This window comes from Spermophilus citellus (assembly GCF_964194105.1).
Source record: "Spermophilus citellus genome assembly, chromosome: 5".
Taxonomy (NCBI): Eukaryota; Metazoa; Chordata; class Mammalia; order Rodentia; family Sciuridae; genus Spermophilus; species Spermophilus citellus.
In genome coordinates, this window is record NC_138186.1 from 109,053,463 (window position 1) to 109,075,390 (window position 21,928).

The 21,928-nt window shown below is 35.6% G+C and overlaps 1 protein-coding gene across 3 annotated transcripts in view; it reads right to left on the reverse strand.

The window, feature by feature from the left end:
- Positions 1-21,928, reverse strand: part of ASCC3 (activating signal cointegrator 1 complex subunit 3) — a 409,213-nt gene that overhangs the window by 303,967 nt on the left and 83,318 nt on the right. For all 3 annotated transcript variants that reach the window (XM_081294719.1, XM_081294720.1, XM_081294718.1), the window contains exons 5-8: positions 20,083-20,203; positions 7,315-7,522; positions 6,477-6,618; positions 5,762-5,887 (exon numbers count right to left, since the gene is read on the reverse strand). In XM_081294719.1, coding sequence (XP_081150845.1) covers positions 5,762-5,887; positions 6,477-6,618; positions 7,315-7,522; positions 20,083-20,203 — 597 coding nt within the window. The remainder of the gene's footprint in view (positions 1-5,761; positions 5,888-6,476; positions 6,619-7,314; positions 7,523-20,082; positions 20,204-21,928) is intronic.

Genomic DNA, 21,928 nt, shown 5'->3' on the forward strand with positions numbered 1-21,928 from the left:
ATAGTATCAATTAAGCTAGGAAAATGATAAGGATTAAAACGCTTGAAAATCCTTTTTTTTTTTTGGTTGAAATATTTTAGATCTACTCAACACACAGAAGAGAAGGAAAACAAAAAGAACCAAGTTTCAAGGTATCAAATGTTTATTATTAAGAAAAAAAGAAAGCACATAACTCACACACATAGATGGGACATGTCCTATTTTACACCCCCAGTGCATTAATTACTAAAAAGAATGTCTACAGATTCATAAGAAAAATGAAACTTTAATAAATAAAAAGAAGTTCTCTATTCATTCTCTAAATTTCTAATGCTTCAAATCTAATTTTTAAAAATAATCCTACCAGAAATGTAATCACTTGGTTTTCTAAAGGAATTTGTTATCATACAGGCATTTGGTTTCCAAACTATTAATTTTCACTGTCTTTGAAACAATCAATAAATCCATGGTACTAAAACTAAATATATATGTAAAACTAATATATATATTTTCCCCCATTGTCATATAACTACTCAAAAAATTTGTATTTTTTCTTGTGTAGATAATAATAGTATCCCCATTTGCTGTGGAAAATTCCTCCTTCACTCCTAGTGGCTCAAGGAAGCTGACAATAAGGATACATATAATTATCAGCAAGAACCCCACACTCCCACCAAAGGAAAAGGCATAGTTTCGGAAATAAACTGTGATCCTGTGTCAGGAAAATAAAACTTTAATCCCAAGAGATTTTTTCTTTCTTTTTTTCTTTTTTTCCTGTCAGAACTTGTGGGAATACTCTTCTTTCTGGGATTGAAGTATGAGAAAACAAATATGTTTGAACTTCTGACATATACTTTTCCCTCACCTTATAGAGAAAGCAAATCTGAGAATCCGGAGATGAAAAGAATAAGAGAAAACAAAGAGACATGAGCAAGAGAAAGTTAAGAGGGAAGAAAAGAGAAACAATAAAGAAATAAAGAAAAATAGAGAAAGAATGAAAAAGAGACAATGATGGATCCAATGACATCATTAGATGTAGACAAGATGGCCACACATGCAGCTTTACTCCTAGACAATTCAGTTAGAAATGCCAATAAACTGTCTTTGTTGTTGCTTTTACTTCTGTAACTACCAACTCAGTGAAACTGGACTAATCCAGAGACCCCCATCTAATTTTTTTAATTAAATAATTTATTTATTTGTTCTAATTTGTTATACATGACAGCAGAATGCATTTCAATTCATTGTACACAAATGGAGCACAATTTTTCATTTCTTTGGTTGTACACAAAGTAGAGTCACACCTAGGGTAACGACGCTCATCTCATTCCACCATCTTTCCTACCCCAATGCACCTTCCCTAATTAGTTATACATGACAGTAAAATGTATTTTGACACATCATATATAAATTAAGTATAATTTCTCATTTGTCTGGTTGTATATGATGTAGAGTTACACAGGTCATGTAATCACATATGCACAGAGGGTAATGATGTCTGATTCATTCTACTATCATTCCTACCCCTGCGCCCCATCTCCTCCCTTCACTACCCTCAGTCTAGTCTAAAATACCTCTATTCTCCACCCCCTCCATTGTGAATTAGCATCCATATATCAGAGAAAACATTTGGTCTTTGGTTCTTTGGGATTGGCTTACAGGCAATTCTGAGGTGTCATGAAAAATACTAATGTAAGACATAATTAGAATTTCATTCTGTTATAAAAACTTACTGTAGAAAATAGCTTAACATTGAATATGATAAGGAATTGTTTTAAAAATAACAAGACTTCAATGGAATATTGTGTGATTTAAAAACTGATGCAATATGTCTACTGACATTGAAAAACATAATTAAATATACATGAATTGCACACAAACACATAAAATGATGCAATTCCATTTTTGTAAAAAAAATTATATACACAAATATATAAAGAATACAATTGATTTTTGTTATTCTGTGGATATTTTTGTATTGCTTTATGTTGCTCCTTTGGTGTTACTGTTTAGATATTAGGTGGCCCCCAAAAGCTCATGAGATAATTCAAGATAAGTTTAGAAATGTAATGACTGGGTTATAAGAGCTTTAACATGCTTAGTGCATAAATCCCTTGATAGGGATTTACTGAATAGTAATTGAAGGCAGGTAGGATGTGGCTAGAGGAAGTCAATCACTGAGGGAATGACTTTGGAGTTTATATTGTCCCTGGGGAAGAAAATTGGCTCTCTTCTCTGCTTCCAAATTCCACGTCCTGAACTGCTTTCCTCCACCACACTCATCTGCCATAATTTACTGCCTCACCTCAGACTCAGAGCAATGGAGTTGGCTATATATGGACAGAGACTTCTAAAATCATGAGCCCCAAAATAAACATTTCCTCCTCTCATTGTTCTTGTGAAATCTTTAGGTCACTGCAGTAAAAAAGTGAATAAAAAAGAAATTGGTTCTGAGAAGTAGGGTCCTTGTGACTAATGTGACCATATGGTTCTGTTATGGTGTGAACTGATAAATACAATCAATAAGAATGTAAGTTACAGGTTACGGATTAGTAAAAAATATAGATTATAGATATAAGATTTTGATAAGTGAGATAAGACAATTATAAAGCAAGAACTTTCATAGACAGGTCTAAGACTCCATTTTGGTGTCTTCTATAAAAAAATGTTACAAGAGCTGTTTCTGAGAAACTGAAATGGAAGCTGTTTTCTTATTTTAAAAAGTGTCTTTCTGTACTTTGTACCCCTTAAATTGTACCCTACTCAGGATGCAACAGTGGTCGAGGTGAGCTACATCCTGGGTTTGAATGCCCTTGTGGGTCTACATGACTTTGAAGTAGATTCTCGCCCCACTGACCCCCGCCCATATTCAGGATGTGACTGTCTAACACCTGCTTGAACCCAGGGCTGTGGTCAACTGAACTGCAAAGCTAATGCTTTTTTTGACTTCTGTTTATCACTTGCTTACTGACTGGAAAATTCCAGTCCTGCATAGAGCCCACAGGTCCCACTTATTAATGTTTTAATTTCAATGATTGGCTAGTTTACATGACGATAAGCAAGTCATTGAGTTGTGGTTTTTGTGCTTATATTCTCTTTGGATAGACAAGGAAGCTGCTGTCCTCCTACAGAGCTTGAGTCTCTGCGGTGGGTGACAGTCGCTGGCCTGGTAAATAAAACTCTCTTTTGATTTGAATTCGGACTTAGAGTGCTTTCTGAGGTGTCTCCCCATAACAGTTCAGAAGTTTTTGGAGCTTTTTAGAATTTGTGGAAGCAACTTTAAAAAGTTTAGAGATGCAAGCTGGAAAAGTTTGAGAATGTTATCAACAGCTTAATGGATGTTTCTGTGTGAGCTCAAAAGACTAGAATGCCAATAGGAGTATGAACAGTCTAAGACAGGGTTCATGAGGTTTCCAGGCAGAAGGACTTCATTGGAAATTAGACTAGAGTCCATTCATATTCTGTTCTGGCTATGAAGTTGTGTACATTTTGCCAGTGTCCTGAGACTTTCTGTAAGGTTGAATTTAAAGGTGATGGACTTTTTAATCTGGTGGAAGAAATCTGTAGGCAGCATAGCATTCAGGTCGTGGCATGGATATTGCTGTCAGCTAGCCAAGTTTATTGTGATAATTAGGATCAGAAAGTGAAACAGAAAGATTTTAAAAACTTAGTTTGGACAGAAAACTGTAAGTAAAATTGGGGCAAAGGAAGGTATGGCTAAAGATATTATAGCTATCATAGAAACACTAAATACTTCACCAAGAAATAATAGTAAAGAAGCCTTTTTCTTTAAATAACTTTATTTATTTTTATGTAGTTTTAAGGATGGAACCCAGTGCCTCATATGTGCTAGGCAAGTACTCTACGACTGAGCTGTAACAACCCCAGCCCAAGTAAAGAAGTCTTGATGAAATCTCAGGAATTGGCAAGACCATACCTATCTCAGGCTTAATGGTGTAAAAGTAAAAATTCCCTTGAGAAGAGAGCAGTGGGCCACCCTGCTTGCACAAAGTAGCCTAGAAAATTGTTTTACTACACTCAGCCAACTAGGCAGGCACTCAAAACCTGTTGAAGCCATGGTCCTAGAAGGCTTAGCTACTAATCAAGATGGCAGCAGACACTGGCATCAACCATGTGGTACTGGTTCTGGAGCAATGAAGAATGATGGAGATATGTAGTCATGGAAGCTTCCACCAAGATTCCAAAGGAGGCCAGGTAAAGTGCCCCAGGATTGGAGTTCCTGGGGCCTTCCCCCAAGGGGGCGATACACGGACAAGTGAGAAGGAAGCTGAAGCTGCAGTAGAAACCCTTGAGCTTTAAAATTGCCATAACTATGGAATATCTGCTAAGGAAAGCTATAAGAATTGAGCCCGCATAAGCCAAGAGAGAGGCCAGCAACCAGTAAAGCCATAAAGGCATAATTAGACAAGCCCATCAGGATGACATGTACTACAGATGCTGGATAAGGAGCTACAGGACTTGTTTGCACAGGTAGATTTCAGCCTTCCTTTCGTCCCATCCCTTCTTTCTATGCCCGTATTTCTCCTTTTTGGAATGGAAATGTTTACTATGTTCCTTTATATATTTGATACATGTAACTTGCTTTTGAATTTTACAGGGCCTCATGCCGAAAATGTACTACAAGTTTCAAAGGAGACTGTGGATTTTTGGGCAATGCTAAGATTGCTGACTATAGGGGCTCTTGAAAATGGACTAAATGTATTTTTGCATTGCGAAATGGGAATGAGTGTTTGTGGGCTCACACGGAATGTTATGGTTTAGATATCTGGTATCCCCCAAAAGCTCTCTCTGCTTCCCAGTTACAAGTCCTGAGCTGCTTTCCTCGATACCCTTCTGCCATGACATAGAGCCCAGAGCAATGGAGTCATCCATTTATGGACTGAGATCTCTTAAACTGTGAGCTCCGAGATAAACTTTTGTCCTTCTAAAATTGTTGTTGTCAGATCTTTTGGTGGCTGCAGTGCAAAGACTGACTAAAACATCTTGCTCACCTGCATTATTTTTATTTCTAAAAGACTATGTATTGTTATACATTTTTTTTAAAAAACCCAAGCTTCATTTTGATGATGAAAAAAAAAAACTTCAAATAATATGTAAACTTTAAACTAAATGACATTTTATTTTGAGAAAGAGGAAGTATGGCAAAACTTTAATATGAATCTAAGTAAAGGATATATGAACACTAATACTCAAACAACATTTTCATTAGTTTGAATTTACCAAAAATTAAAAAGTTGTGGAGAAATAAGATAAACAAAGTACTTAAGAATTTGGCCCATCTCCCAGGAAAAGCATTTTATTTTATGTTAGGGTGACCATTTGATAAATAAATAAATACATAAACCCTTTAAAATATTTTACTTGTCAATTTACATAGGTTAAACCAAAAAAATTAACAGGAATAATAAAAATAAACATGAAAACATAGATGGATTGATAGATGTAAATATATAATTTTCAATTTTATTTAAAATATTTTAAATATATTAAATATATTATTTTTTGAATTTTCTTTAAAATTATTTTTAAATAAAATAAATTATATTTTAAATATAAATAAATATATATATATTCAGTATACAAACAAATGGATATATACATGGTTTTGAAAAATTTAAACTTCCCTGGTGTTCTTTAGTAATCAACCATTTATGTCTCTATATTATATTAGGAAGCTACTTTTAAAAATAATTTTTTTTCCAATACAAGTTCATTTATAGCAAGCCTCAAAAATATCAACTCTATAAAAGGTTTATCTCACCTCATCTAAGTCTTGGATATAAACTGGCTTCTCCTCTAAGCCAATTGGCATTGGTTCACTATAGGGAATCCTTACTTCTTCATAAAGCTTGTTATTCTCTCTTTGGATTCCTTCTGGTAAAATCATCTATAAATATCAAAATAACAATTCAGAATTAAAAAAAAATAAAAGAACTGCTCTGGTAAAGATTTTTTAATGAGAAAAATACTGAATGCTATTGGTTTTAAGACATAGTCCTGGCAAATAAATTTAGCTAATTTAAAGAAAAACCTAAAAGAAAAATAAATAAATAAATAAATAAAAACCACACTCCATTCTTATGTCAAGTATCTTATATGACATACAGGCCACAGTACATTGACGAATCTTAAAGTATACATTAACTACACTGAAGACAAATATACTCATACAAGTAGGATAACATACAATATACGGTATAAAGCTTAGTCAAGCAATGATATAACTGATAATACTCAAAATTATAAATTTCAACAATATTGAATAGAAATGAAGAAATATTGTCTGAATACTTACTATATGTCAGAATTTTATACAGATTGTAATATCTCATATACCCTATTATTTTAAATATTTTAAAATATTTTAGCATAAACTAATCAACTTGCACTGTATTCACCAAGGAAACAGGGAAAGCTATGTGTCATTGCCTCAGAACAGACATATTTCCAAGAGTTGTTATAAACCAATGACATACCTTTGCACCAGCAATGAATGCTGATGTTTTCCTGGCTTCAGCCTGGGAATCATAAACATGGGGATAATGAATTTTTTCAATGTCCATGTCTCTCTGCCTGCTGAGAATTGGAACACTTCTAGCATTCAGAAGTGCCTGCTCTCTGAAAATACAAAAAATGGCAGGCCAAATTTGACATTTTTATTTTGAAAAGGAAAGCAAGGTCATTATAATAATTACTTCTGGTGGCATTCCATTATAAAGAAAAAATTAAACTACAAAAACAAAGATATCAGCAACTCAAAAATCTGGGGGGTAACCAAATAGGATTCAGCACATTTTGTATTTAACTACTTTTAAATACCATTTAGTAAATCTGACTTATTGTTCATTCTTTATAGTTCTGCATTTTCACAACTTGAAGATATTTTCAAGGTAAAAATTCCTTTTTGGAAAAGTTACAATAATTAAAGCATCAAGTAATGACTTCATTTCATTTTCCTCCTTTCTACTTCTAGAGAACAATACACACAAATAAAAGTATAATTAAGTTGGGAAGAAAACAAAACCCTCAAAATAAATATAAGTAAGTTTTCTATAACTTCATTGAATGGAATATGTGTAGCAACTAAAAATAGCTTACCTCTGTAATCTAAATCTCTCATGGGTGTGAATGCAACCAATAATATTCTAATTAGCAGATGACTGTTTTTTCCCCAGAAAATCTTTATTCAGTGAAACTAGTTGTTACAAGAAAATAGGACTAAAAGAACCTGCCAAATTGCTAAAATCACACTAGAAAAATATGTAAAAGTATCGATTATAACACATGTGTTTTTCAGATTCTTGCTTTGATTACCTGTGTATCCGCAATTCCTTGGGATCAAAGCCCATAAGTCCTTCTCCAGAAACTTCTCCATCTTCTCCAGTCTTTTTTTCTCGTCTGGCAATTCGTTTTTCTTCACGTCGGTATTGTTTCATTAACTGCTTTTCTTGTTCGGACTGAATAGTGACTTGACAACCATAATTAGGTTTGGTATTCTCTCCTAGAACTTTTTTGCAATTGTCTACAAGGCAAATTTTCAAAATATAATGGACTACACATCTCTGAGATCATTTAACCATATGAAAACCATTTAATTTCTCCCTAAAAGAACATGAAATAGCATAATGCTCTTATCATTCACATTGGAAAGTGGGCATGTTCAATTACATAATTTAGGAACAGGTTTCATTTTAAAAATCACAATATTTAATATTAGCTAATGGCTTAAGAAAAGTCAGTAAGATTTACTTCCTATAGATTCAATAGTTTAATGTTACTAATAGTTTAAATCCTTACATATAAAATCAGGAGCCTGTCAGCGGTAGAGCGCTGGCCTAGCATGTATGAGGCGGTGAGTTCAATCCTCAGCACCATATAAAAAAAATAGATAAAATAAAGGTATTGTGTCCAACTACAACTAAAAAAAATTTTTTTTAAATCAGGAGCCTGAAATCCAATTTTGTAATTTTGAAATAACTTGTTTATATTAATTTAAAAAATAATTATTAATACTAATTAGCACTGTTAGATAATACTAAAATAAAATTATATATTAAATAATTTTTCCTATGTAATACACTTTATTCTGTTAACTTGTATATATGTAACTATTCATACTGAAATAAACATAAGTGCAGAACATACTTCACAAAACAAATAGAGCAAGAGCAAGGTCTACCTTTTCATGGAAATAAAGGCCTTTTAAAAAAGGGAAGAAGGTCAGAGTCACTAAGGGGTACCAGGTCGATCAAAACTCAATGTCTACAAAGTATAAATTAGATCTGTGGTTTGGAAAACTCAATATTCAGAACAAATTTTCTTCCAACAGGATCCAAGTTAGTAAGCTTGTTTTACTGAGGATACTACATCCTAGGCACTATTGCTAAGCTAGGAAGACAATACAAGACTTGGCTAATACTCTGCCAAGCACAGCCCAGGTTACTTTATCAAATTTGTAAGCTGCAATTCTGAAAAAAGAAGGAATTAAACACAGCACCAAGATAGGAAAATTGGTTTTCTAATTCATTCTAAGTCAAATATTCAAATACTACAGTCTCCTTACAGAATTTTTTTTATTACATGCTCAAGATAATACAATGATCTTGACATACCTTATATTTGATTCAATAGGGTATGAATTCTCATTTTTCCACAGATTGCAGGATCACATTGGTTATACAGCCATGCATATACATACAATAATACTAGTGTCTGTTGTATTCTGCTGCCCTCCCTCTCCCCCTCCCCTCCCCTCCCCTCCCCTCCCCTCCCATCACCTCTCTCTACCCAATCTACTGTAACACTTTTCATCCTTTTTTTCCCTTCCCCCTCACACCATCGTATACGTATTTTGTGTAACAAATTTTAATGAGTCATTTATCTCTCAATCACATGAAATAACCCCCTCTATAGTTCCCTAAAAAGGAAAGTATGTCTCAAAATTACAAAATGAAGCATAAGCCCATGTATATATATTAGGATTAAAACTTAAAATTCTGAAAAAAACTATTTTCATTTTTAAGTCTTACATTTATTTAAGTCTTATATTTATTTTATTTCTTATTTCTAAGGAAGTCTTACGCAATTAATAAATTTATAATTAAATTTCAGTGTCAGAAAAAGAATGAAGAATTCTGACAGTTTTTACATGTACTCTTAACTAAAAGAAAAGTGAAATTGTCTGCAAAGCCACTCAATCAACAATACATGTTGAGCAGAATGTATAAAATTTGAGTAATGCCATTTATTTATCAGAAACCAGAGTTAAACATTTTAAAGTGTGAAACCCCTTTGGATGACATACTAAATTCTATATACTGTTGTCATTAACATTTTAAGCAAATGTGACAGTAATTAAATACTACTATATATACTTAAAATCATCCAAATAAGAAAATTAAAATTATAAGAAAATACAATGCCTCATTAAAAGATTTATAAAGTTTCAATCAAAATATACTAGATTCCTATAAGACTAAACATAATAAAAATTTTAAAAGTAAAGCAGCAAAAGCTTAAATATATGGCTTTTCTTGTTTGGTTAGGCCAACTGTCGCAAATGACAAGCAGAAATGAAATAACCTTAACGGAAATACTAACAAAAAATTTTACTGAAGAACTACATAGATGATTATATCCTTTTAAAATGTAAATGTCAATTGATATTATGAACTAAATTTTTGATTTCATAATACACTCTCTATACCAACTCTGAAGACAGAATTTAATACACAAACTATCTTTAACTTAGAGATCAACTTCTCATTCAATCATGTCACTTCTCATTCACCTTACACTTACTGACTGTAAGAATAGAGCAGAGTAAGGTAGATGTCTGCTTGAAAAAAACTTAAATAAAATAAGCCTGAAATCTAGAAAATGATAGATTAAAAAAAAAAAGTCATTGCTCTGTAAGACAATGGTTTTGGGGAATACAAAAAAGAATATGGTTAATAATGAGCTCATTAAGGTACCTTAATAAAGAAAAACTATAGTTATGAGAGAATTTTGAAGGATCCTTAAATGCAAAACATGAAAATATAGACACAAATGGGAACACTGGTAAAGTAACAAGCATATAAAGATTCTTCCTTTTCCTTCAACAAAAATCTAAGGAAAAGAATTTTAATGCAAATACAACATAAACCTACCAAAGTAAATTTTTTAAAAGTATGCTAGCTTTCAAGTTCTATATTGTAGTCCTTAAAAAAAAAAAAAAACCCACTATTTATTCATTTAAATGCCTCAAATTGGAATCCAACATGGCGGCCGGCGAGGAAGCAGCGATTCCAATGTCTCCACATTAACGGGATCAGAAAGACCCATTGGAACAGCTGCAGTCTACCTACTGAGGAACTTCTAGCAAAATTCCATTAAGAGGAGACCTGCCGGGAATTGGTAGGTTTATTAGAAGTGACAGTTTGTCCCAGACAAGTGGATCTTGGCCGCCACGCGGGCGCAGAGGTCCAGTCCCGCAGCCACCAGACGCTTCTGCGGGCGGCCGGTGGCCCAGAGCGGCGCGGCCCACCGGAACCAGCAGACGGCCCCTGCCATCCTGGCTCTCCCGAGAGGCCCCGCTCTCGCTCTGCGAACGGCCACCCCGCCTGCCCGGCTCTTAGCCACGCAGCCGTAGCTGCCCGGCTCTACAGGCGGCCCCCAGCGGGCGCAGAGGTCCAATCCCGCGGAAACCAGCCACTTCTGCAAGCGGCCGGCGGCCCTGAGCGGCACGGCCCGCCCGAACCGGCAGAAGACCCCCGCCATCCCGGCTCTCCCGGGAGGCCCCGCTCTCGCTCTGCGAACGGCCACCCCACCCGCCCGGATCTTAGCCACGTGGCCGCAGCTGCCCGGCTCTACAGGCGGCCCTCCGGCGGCCCGGCTCGGCGAGAGGGGCCCCGCCCGGCCAGCGGACAATCCCCGCCATCCCAGCTCCCCTAGCGGCCCTGCTATCGCTCTGCAAACGGCCACCCCACCCGCCCAGCTCTTGGCCACTCGGCCTCAGCTGCCCGGCTCTACAGATGGTCCCCGGTGGCCCAGCTCAGCGAAAGGGGTCCCCGCCTGGCCGGCGGAGGGCCTCTGCCATCCCGGCTCTCCTGGCGGCCCCGCCCACCCGGCTCTTGGCCACGCGGCCGAAGCTACCCGGCTCTACAGGAGGCCCCCAGTGGCCCCGAGCAGCGAGAAGTGTTCCCGCCTGGCGCAGCAGACTGCCCGTGCCCTCCCGGCTCTGCTAACAGCCCCGCCCACCCGGCGAAGGGCTCCACACCCCTGAGACCACATGAAGGGAATCTACCCAAGCCTTTACGAAATAACGAACTGGGAACTAAAACCAGAGATTGTGTCAGACCAGAGACAAGCCACTTCCACCCCTCCCTTTGGACACTCTGGCAAGGAGCCAGGGGCCTGCCATAGCAGAGAGGGGAAGTCACCAAAGTTCGGCCAAAGAGATTCCTTTCCAGCGGAATCTACTTTAGCAGGTGTGTGACTCCCACCCACACCAGATACAAACAACTGGGAAACTTCAAAATCTCTCCGTGGCCGTGACCGTAAGGGCCAAAGGACTCTTGACCCCCAAATCCCCCTACTGCCACTGACGTGGGCGTGACTATAGGGGCAGAGGGAAGCAGAGAAGACTCCCCACCCCCAACTCCCCCAACTGCGAACTGAGAGGGTGTGAGGGTAGGGGCGGAGGGAAACAGACGACACTCCAGACCCCCAACTCCTCCTACGGCCAGCAGAGTGGTTGTGACTATAGGGGCTGAGGGAAGCAGAGGGGATCCTCGACCCCCAACTCCTATTACCACCAGAAGCGACACCAATGGTCGTAGCCGCCAGATTCCGAAGGTGTGCCCACCAAAGGGGTCCGGAAAAATTAAACAATTGACTCCCAGACCACAGTTCCACAGCACTGGGGCTTAGATGAATGACAGAGAGAGTGCTCAGTCGTTAGGGAAATAGAGCACTCGGAGGGGCTGAAAGTGTAACCAAATCCTTGGGGAACTGCCTCTGGTGAGCAGGACCTGGCTGGCTGGCAGGAGAAAGGGGAGGAGGGGCCGTAGAAGTGAAACGGCTCTGGACCAACAGGATTGAGAGTCTCCCAGGAACCGCCTTACAGGGATTGCTGTTGACACATTGAGGGCAAAACTCAGCCCGGAGGGCACAGCTTTGCCTACGGGAAGAGAAGAAAATGGATCTCTAAGACCTAATTGTATTTCCTATTTCATTTTATTTTTTTCTCTCCCTTTTACCTCTCTCTCTCCCCTTCCAAGTTTCATTGCTCTTTCCATTCTCCTCTATGCTATCTATCTCCCTCTCCTTCTTTCTTTTCAAGAGCACCTACCTTCCCTTTCCCCCCAACTTTCATCCCAACCATTACGTCCTCCATTTCATGTAACTGTCTAAATGCAAATAGGTGAATGTTTCGAGGCTGTCTATAGTGCTCCTAAATACCTAGCTCCTACCTGATCCAATCGACGGTTAGTATCCCCCTTCAGTAAAGCAATCTTCTAAAGTAGCCAAGACATACTAACCCTTATACCTACATAGCACCTAACCTAAAGTCCTAAGAATAAAAATCAAACGACTATATGCATACAAAATCCGGAAGCCCTTTATAAATTGAATGAATCAGCTCTAAAGTACAATAAAGCCCAACATCTATAGGCATAATCTCCCAGCACAAAGGAGAGACAACAGAGATAAACAAAGCGAAAACAAATGTATAGGAGAAAGCAGTTTCAAAGCAGTCAAACAGAGCTGTAAAGTAACGTGAACAACATGAAAAAACAAGGGAAAAAAGGATTAAATATAATGCAGGACAACTTAAATCTACAGGAGGACCTAGAAGCATCAGAAACATGGACAGGGAAAGAAATAAAGGCATACCTAACTCAGATGGAACGGAATTTTAGAGAAGACATGGGACAGCAAGTCCAAGAATTGAAAGTATATTTTGAAAACGAACAAAACAAACAAATTCAAACTGCAAAGAACGAGCTTTACCAGGAGACAGAGATCTTAAAAAAAAACCAAACAGTAATTTTAGAAATGCAAGAAACCATAAACCAGATTAAAAACGCTAACGAGAGTATTACAAATAGGCTAGATCAAGTAGAAGTCAGAACATCAGATAATGAAGACAAAGTTTATCAACTTGAAAAGAGTATAGTCAACACTGAAAAGATGCTTAAATCTCATGAGCAATCTATCCAAGAGTTATGGGATCTCATCAAAAAACCAAATTTGAGGGTCATCGGGATAGAAGAAGGCGCAGAGGTTCAAACCAGAGGAATGCACAACCTATTAAATGAAATAATACTAGAAAATTTCCCAGAGATGAAAGATGGAATGGACTGCCAAATCCTGGAAGACTACAGGACCCCAAACATCCAAAACTGTAATAGACCAACTCCAAGACATATAATTATGAAGATAGCCAACATACAGAACAAGGAGAGAATATTAAAGGCTACAAGGGAAAGGAGGCAGATTACATTCAGGGGTAAACCAATTAGGTTAACGGCTGATTTTTCATCACAGACTTTGAAAGCGAGAAGATTCTGGAACAATGCATTCCAAACACTGAAAAATAATGGTCTCCAACCAAGAATACTGTATCCAGCAAAATTAAGCTTCAGATTTGACAATGAAATTAAAATCTTTCACGATAAACAAAAGCTAAAAGAATTTGCAGCCAGAAAACCAGCACTGCAAAGCATTTTGGGCAAAATTCTACAAGAAGAGGAATGGAAAAATAGTGCCCAAAACCAACAGCGGGAGGTTTCTCAGTAACGGGGGAGGAAAAAAATCAAAAAGTAAAACTAGCCAAACTAAAATAAATAAATAAATAAACATGACTGGAAATACAAATCATATTTCAATTGTAACCTTAAATGTATTAACCAATCAAGAGACACAGGCTAGTAGCCTGCATCAAAAAAACAAACCCAACAATATGCTGCCTTCAGGAGACTCAATATGATAGGAAAAGACATACACAGGCTGAAGGTGAAACGTTGGGAAAAATCATACCACTCACATGGCCCTCGGAAGCAAGCAGGAGTGGCCATACTCATATCGAATAAAATCAACTTCAAACCTAAGTTAATCCAAAGGGATAAAGAAGGACACTATATCCTGTTAAAAGGAACTATCAACCAACAAGACATAACAATTATCAATTTATATGCACCAAATAATGGTGCAGCAACGTTCGTAAAACAAACTCTCCTCAAGTTCAAGAGTCAAATTGACCACAACACAATAATTATGGGTGACTTCAACACACCACTGTCACCATTAGACAGATCCTCCAGACAAAAGCCGAATAAAGAAATTATAGAACTCAATGACACAATCAATAACCTAGACTTAACCGACATATATAGAATATATCAACCATCATCAAGTGGATACACGTTCTTCTCAGCAGCACATGGATCTTACTCAAAGATAGATCATATATTATGCCATAGGGCAACTCTTAGTAAATATAAAGGTGTGGAGATAATACTATGCACCATATCTGATCATAATGGAATGAAACTGGAAATCAATGATAAAAGAAGGAAGGAAAAATCCAGCATCACATGGAAAATAAACACTATGTTACTGAATGATCAATGGGTTACAGAAGACATAAAGGAGGAAATCAAAAAATTCTTAGAGATAAACGACAATTCAGACACAACATACCGGAATCTTTGGGACACAATGAAAGCAGTTCTAAGAGGCAAATTCATTTCCTGGAGTTCATTCATCAAAAAAAGAAAAAGCCAACAAATAAGCGAACTCACACTACATCTCAAAACCCTAGAAAAGGAAGAGCAAAACAACAGCAAATATAGCAGAAGACAAGAAATAATTGAAATCAGAGCGGAAATCATCGAAATTGAAACAAAAAAAACCATTGAAAAAATTGATAAAACTAAAAGTTGGTTCTTTGAAAGAATAAATAAGATCAACAGACCCTTAGCCATGCTAACGAATAGAAGAAGAGAGAAAACTCAAATTACTAACATACGGGATGAAAAAGGCAATATCACAACAGACACTACAGAAATACAGAAGATAATTAGAAAGTATTTCGAAACCCCATATTCTAATAAAATAGAAGACAGTGAAGATATCGATAAATTTCTTAAGTCATATGAGCTGCCCAGATTGAGTCAGGAAGACACACACAATTTAAACAGACCAATAACAAAGGAAGAAATAGAAGGAGCCATTAAAAGACTAACAACCAAGAAAAGCCCTGGACCGGATGGATATACAGCGGAGTTTTAGAAAACCTTCAAAGAAGAATTAATACCAATACTTTTCAAGCAATTTCAAGAAATAGAAAAAGAAGGAGCTCTTCCAAATTCATTCTATGAGGCCAACATCACCTTGATCCCAAAACCAGACAAAGACACTTCAAAGAAAGAAAACTACAGACCAATATCTCTAATGAACATAGATGCAAAAATCCTCAATAAAATCCTGGCGAATTGAATATAAAAGCATATCAAAAAAATAGTGCACCATGATCAAGTAGGATTCATCCCTGGGATACAAGACTGGTTCAATATACGGAAATCAATAAATATTATTCACCACATCAATAGACTTAAAGATAAGAACCATGATCGTCTTGATAGATACAGAAAAAGCATTCGACAAAGTACAGCATCCTTTTATGTTCAAAACACTAGAAAAACTGGGGATAACAGGAACTTACCTTGACATTGTAAAAGCTATCTATGCTAAGCCTCAGGCTAGCATCATTCTAAATGGAGAAAAACTGAAGGCATTCCCGCTAAAATCTGAACCAAGACAGGTATGCCCTCTCTCACCACTTCTATTTAATTTAGTCCTTGAAATACTAGCCAGAGCAATTAGACAAAAGAAATTAAAGGCATAAAAATAGGAAAAGTAGAACTTAAAATATCACTATTTGCGGACAATATGATCCTATACCTAGAAGACCCAAAAGGGTCTACAAAGAAACTACTAGAACTAATAAATGAATTCAACAAAGTGGCAGGATATAAAATCAACACGCATAAATCAAAGGCATTCCTGTATATCAGCAACAAAACTTCTGAAATGGAAATGAGGAAAACCATCCCATTCACAATATCCTCAAAAAAAATAAAATACTTGGGAATCAACCGAACAAAAGAGGTGAAAGATTTATACAATGAAAACTACAGAACCCTAAAGAGAGAGATAGAAGAAGATCTTAGAAGATGGAAAAATGTACCCTTTTCATGGATAGGCAGAACCAACATCATCAAAATGACAATATTTCCCAAAGTTCTCTACAGGTTCAATGCAATGCCAATCAAAATCCCAACGGCATTTCTTTTAGAAATAGACAAAGCTATCATGAAATTCATATGGAAAAATAAAAGACCCAGAATAGCAAAAGCAATTCTAAGCAGGAAGTGTGAATCAGGCGGTATAGCGATACCAGATTTCAAACTATATTACAGAGCAATAGTAACAAAAACAGCATGGTACTGGTACCAAAACAGGCAGGTGGACCAATGGTACAGAATAGAGGACACAGAGACCAATCCACAAAATTACAACTATCTTATATTTGATAAAGGCGCTAAAAGCATGCAATGGAGAAAGGATAGCATCTTCAATAAATGGTGCTGGGAAAACTGGAAATCCATATGCAACAAGATGAAGCAGAACCCCTTTCTCTCGCCATGCACAAAAGTTAATTCAAAATGGATCAAGGAGCTAGATATCAAATTAGAGACTCTGCGCCTGATAGAAGAAAAAGTTGGCTCTGATCTACATATTGTGGGGTCGGGCTCCAAATTCCTTAATAGGACGCCCATAGCCCAAGAGTTAATAACAAGAATAAACAAATGGGACTTACTTAAACTAAGAAGTTTTTTCTCAGCAAGAGAAACAATAAGAGAGGTAAACAGGGAACCTACGTCCTGGGAACAAATTTTTACTCCTCACACTTCAGATAGAGCCCTAATATCCAGAGTATACAAAGAACTCAAAAAATTAAACAATAAGATAACAAATAACCCTATCAACAAATGGGCCAAGGACCTGAACAGACACTTCTCAGGAGTACATACAATCAATCAATAAGTATATGAAAAAATGCTCACCATCTCTAGCAGTCAGAGAAATGCAAATCAAAACCACCCTAAGATACCATCTCACTCCAGTAAGATTGGCAGCCATTATGAAGTCAAGTAACAATAAGTGCTGGCGAGTATGTGGGGAAAAAGGTACACTTGTACATTGCTGGTGGGACTGCAAATTGGTGCGGCCAATATGGAAAGCAGTATGGAGATTTCTAGGAAAGCTGGGAATGGAACCACCATTTGACCCAGCTATCGCCCTTCTCGGTCTATTCCCTGAGGACCTTAAAAGAGCATACTATAGGGATACTGCCACATCAATGATCATAGCAGCACAATTCACAATAGCTAGACTTTGGAATCAACCTAGATGCCCTTCAATAGATGAATGGATTAAAAAACTGTGGCATTTATAAACAATGGAGTATTACGCAGCACTAAAAAATGACAAAATCATGGATTTTGCAGGGAAATGGATGGCATTAGAGCAGATAATGCTAAGTGAAGCTAGCCAATCCTTAAAAAACAAATGCCAAATGTCTTCTTTGATATAAAGAGAGCAACTAAGATCAGAACACGGAAGAAGAGCATGAGGAAAAGACTAACATTAAACAGAGACGAGTGGGGTGGGAGAAAGGGAGAGAGAAGGGAAACTGCATGGAAATGGAAGGAGACCCTCATTGTTACACAAAATTACATATAAGAGTTTGTGAGGGGAAAGGGGGGAAAAAAAAAACAAGGGAGAGAATTCAACAGCAGCAGATGGGGTAGAGAGGGAAAATGAGAGGGAAGGGTAGGGGGGATAGTAAGGGATAGGAAAGGTAGCAAAATACAACAGTCATTAATATGGTATTATGTAAAAATGTGGATGTGTAACCGATGTGATTCTGCAACTTGTATTTGGGGTAAAAAATGGGAGTTCATAACCCACTTGAATCAAATGTATGGAAGATGATATGTCATGAGCTTTGTAATGTTTTGAACAACCAATAAAAAATTTAAAAAAATAAAAAAATAAAAGTAAAAAAAAATAAAAATAAAAAATAAATGCCTCAAATTTCCTAGTGCATACTCACCATTCTTAAATAGTTGCAATATTTAATAATGATCTACTATGGAATATGAGAGGAAAATCTATTTGAGAAAAGTAAAAAATCATTTCAGGACTCAAATATATTAAATTTAGTACTTATTTTGCATTATAAAACTGTGTTACTTCTAGTAAGTTATATTAATAGAATAAAATTTATGAAATAAACAGAATGAACATAGACAAAACTCCTAATTCATCATCTAAAGCTTCCAAAAAAATAAATGTAACATTGGATTCATCTTTAACTTTCTATTAATAAATCAGTGCTAATATACTAATAAAGCTGGAACCAAAGATTAATGGATTTATGTTTATGAATCTGGATAACAAGTCCTATTTTAAATGTAATCATAATACATCAAATCAAATTAATTAATTTTTTTTTTTAAAAAAGAGTTAGAATCAGTAAATATCTCTATAATAACATTTAGGAGAATGACAAAAGAAATACCAAATTCTCAGAATTTACATCTTCACAGGAGTTGATATTTAACTCTGTCCCTTTCTTCTGGCAAACACCAATTTTAAAAGCTCCTAAACCCTGATGGGTTACTGCATGGAGTCTGATTATGCACTTTCCTATAGCCCAGAGCCTTCTTGGAGCAAGAAAGTTTAGAACTATTCAAATAACTTGAACCAAGACACTTGCAGAAAGATAAAGTTGCTCAAATCCAAATCCTGGAAATTCTAACTATCTCAAAGCTCCAGGCTTCTGAGAACATTCATCAGTATTAAAGGAAATTCACAAAATATTTTGGATTTAAAGGCTGTTTAGATGAAGTCTGTTTATAGTTTCCTACAGTGGCATAAACATAAAAAAAAAATCAAATAACTTATATAGAAGAAAAGCCAACATACACAGATGTTCAAGGTATCTAATTTCTTGTGTTCATTCACTTTTTTTAATCTCAAACTATCCGTAAGGTTAGCAAAGTACATTGGGGTAAAGGTTAAAAAAAATCTAATATTCCTGCTTATCACTTAAAACCTGAGTCTGGCATCATTGTGTCATTTTTTTTTTAATAATTTTGGTATTTTTTAAAAAATAATTTTGGCTTCCTACCTGTTTTTTATCTTACTGGGTTTTTAAAATACATGTAATACATGACACTATCAGTATGCAATTTTCTGAGTGTGATAACTGCAGTGCAGTTAAGTAGAAGCTGTCGTTGTTCTTAGATATATTCTGAAGACTATTTATTGATTTACTTATTCATTCATTCATTCATACATAGTTGAGCACTTTACTACAAAGCTACATATCCACCCTTTTATAACCTTTTTTTTTGAGATAGGGTCTTCCCAAGCTGCTGCTGCTAGACTCAAGCCTGAGATTCTCCTACCTCAGTCTCTCAGTCTCCCTAGTCACTGGAATTACAGGTGTTTCACATCATGCCCAGCTGCTAAATATTTTATAGATGAAGTATCATGATGTCTGAAACTTCCTATCATTGTTCAGCAATGTATGTGTATCTTTAGAAAAAGGGCCAGGTGAAACAAACTGTTAATAACTAATGAAAATACATGAAGGTTATGTAAGTATGTATTATTCTTATACCTTTACTATGGATTTGAAAGTTTTGGAAACAAAAACTTGGGGAGAAACTATAACACTGGGTCCATAGTTAATACAACATGTGTTTGCTTTAAAAATTATCCATTGTAAGTACTTCTACCTTTTACAAAACAATGCCATGCCCAAACACTGCAATATGTTCCTATTTAGATCATTTACACTTGTTTCATAATCTACCATACCTAAAAATCTAGTTTAGAGAATGATATCAGTAAATTATAAAAATGTCCAAAGGATTAAAAAAAGTAAATATATTTTTAAAATTGGTTAACCAATGAATCTTTCTTTTAAATTAGTATTACCACTACATACTTTCTTACCTTGAAGAGCTTGAATCTTCTGATCATTTGAAGAATTAAGAAATCGATCCACAATTGTAATTCTGTTCTGGAGAAGTTTCTCAATAAGATCAAGTCCTTCAGGTCCAAGCAATTCAAATAACTAATACAAAAAGAAAAATAAAATACCTGTTACCTCAAATTAACTTGTTCATGTTATTAACACTCTGCTAAACAGAGCAGTCAAATTAATATAACATAAAAGTACCCTCAAAATTTAGAAAATGTAAAAAAATTTACATTTTCACATTGTTAAGGGGTTATATGCAATTATACAGTTAAAAATTATCTTTTAATGTTTAAAAATAATTATGATTTGAAGCCATAACTCTAAGTCACAGAATAACAAATTTTAGTGCTTGGCATAAAGAAATAAAAATCTAAAATTAACTTAATTTGCTTTTTATCATATAATTCTGGTTTTCCCAAATACAGCTGAGTGCTAGTGTTTTTATATCTTTCTATATTTTAGAGTCAAAGAACCATAAGAGTGTTTTAGAGAATTGTGACTATTAGCCAACATTTGACATGTATTTTAAACATTTAATAAATCTGATATCTCAAACACAGTGCACAAATGCTTTATGTAATTTTATATAAATTTCCCATGCATATCTTAGTCTATTAGGCAGTTGCTGCCAAAAAACTAAGCTGATTTCAGAGTCATAGAATCAGTGTAAGAGGTCAGAGATTTTGAATTATATAACCCTATATGCTCTAGAAATGCTTTAGATTTCTTCAAGTATGATCTCAGAATATATACTACTTCTTCCTTTTCAAAATGGTATACTTTAATTTTGCATGTGACTATTCTATATTAACCAAATTCTGCTATCAAAGAAACAACACAAATAAAATCATAAGATAAAAATTCATGCTGTGTATATATGAGATATTAAACAATGAATTATGTGTACAAAAAAATGAAACAATAAAAGAAACAAAATGAATTACGGATGCACTTATCTAGCAATTCTAAATATACCAGTAGTATTTATTGAGCATTTATGCCATTTATTGAACATTTATTGTAGGAGAGATATTATGATCATCACTTGCTAATTATATGTAACAAATGCTCTGAACAACTTTTCAAATTAAATACTGTTATTACTTTTGACCTTAGGAAAATTAAACTTTAGAAAGTTTATGTAAATTGCTTAATGTTACACAGCTAATAACAGAGTTTTGAAATGATACATATATGAATCCAGTCATAAAGAATTTCCATTATACTATGGTAACACCTTTGACTGATTTCTAGAAAACTGTTGTAATACAGAAATTGATATATTGTCCACAAAAGATACACTAGGAAATATAAAGATAAGAAATGAGGCTAATAAATTTTAAAAATTTCTAAAAGAATATTTTGGTTGAGTTCATCCCCCAAACAAAACAAAATAGACAAAAGAAAAATAAAGTTCACTGGACTAGACAAAAGAGAATGAAAGGAAGGTGGGGATGGGAGTAGAAAAGACAACAGAATAAATCAGACATCTTTCCTACCCTTATATATGAATACAAAACCAATGTAACTTCACATCATATACAACCACAATAATGAAATCATAATTGGAGCAAGTTATACTTATTCTATGTACATATAATTATATGAAAATATACCCTACTATCATGTATATCTAGAAAGAACAAGTAAAACATAAGAAATACGAAAGCAAAAATAAAACTTGTGACATCATCCTACACACCCAAATACAATGGTGGTATATGATAGTAAGGTATTAAGACAAAGACAAAGCCAATCATAAAAGAAAACCTAATATTCTCTCTTGCCCTTTCTCATCAGACTCCTTCAAAGAATAAC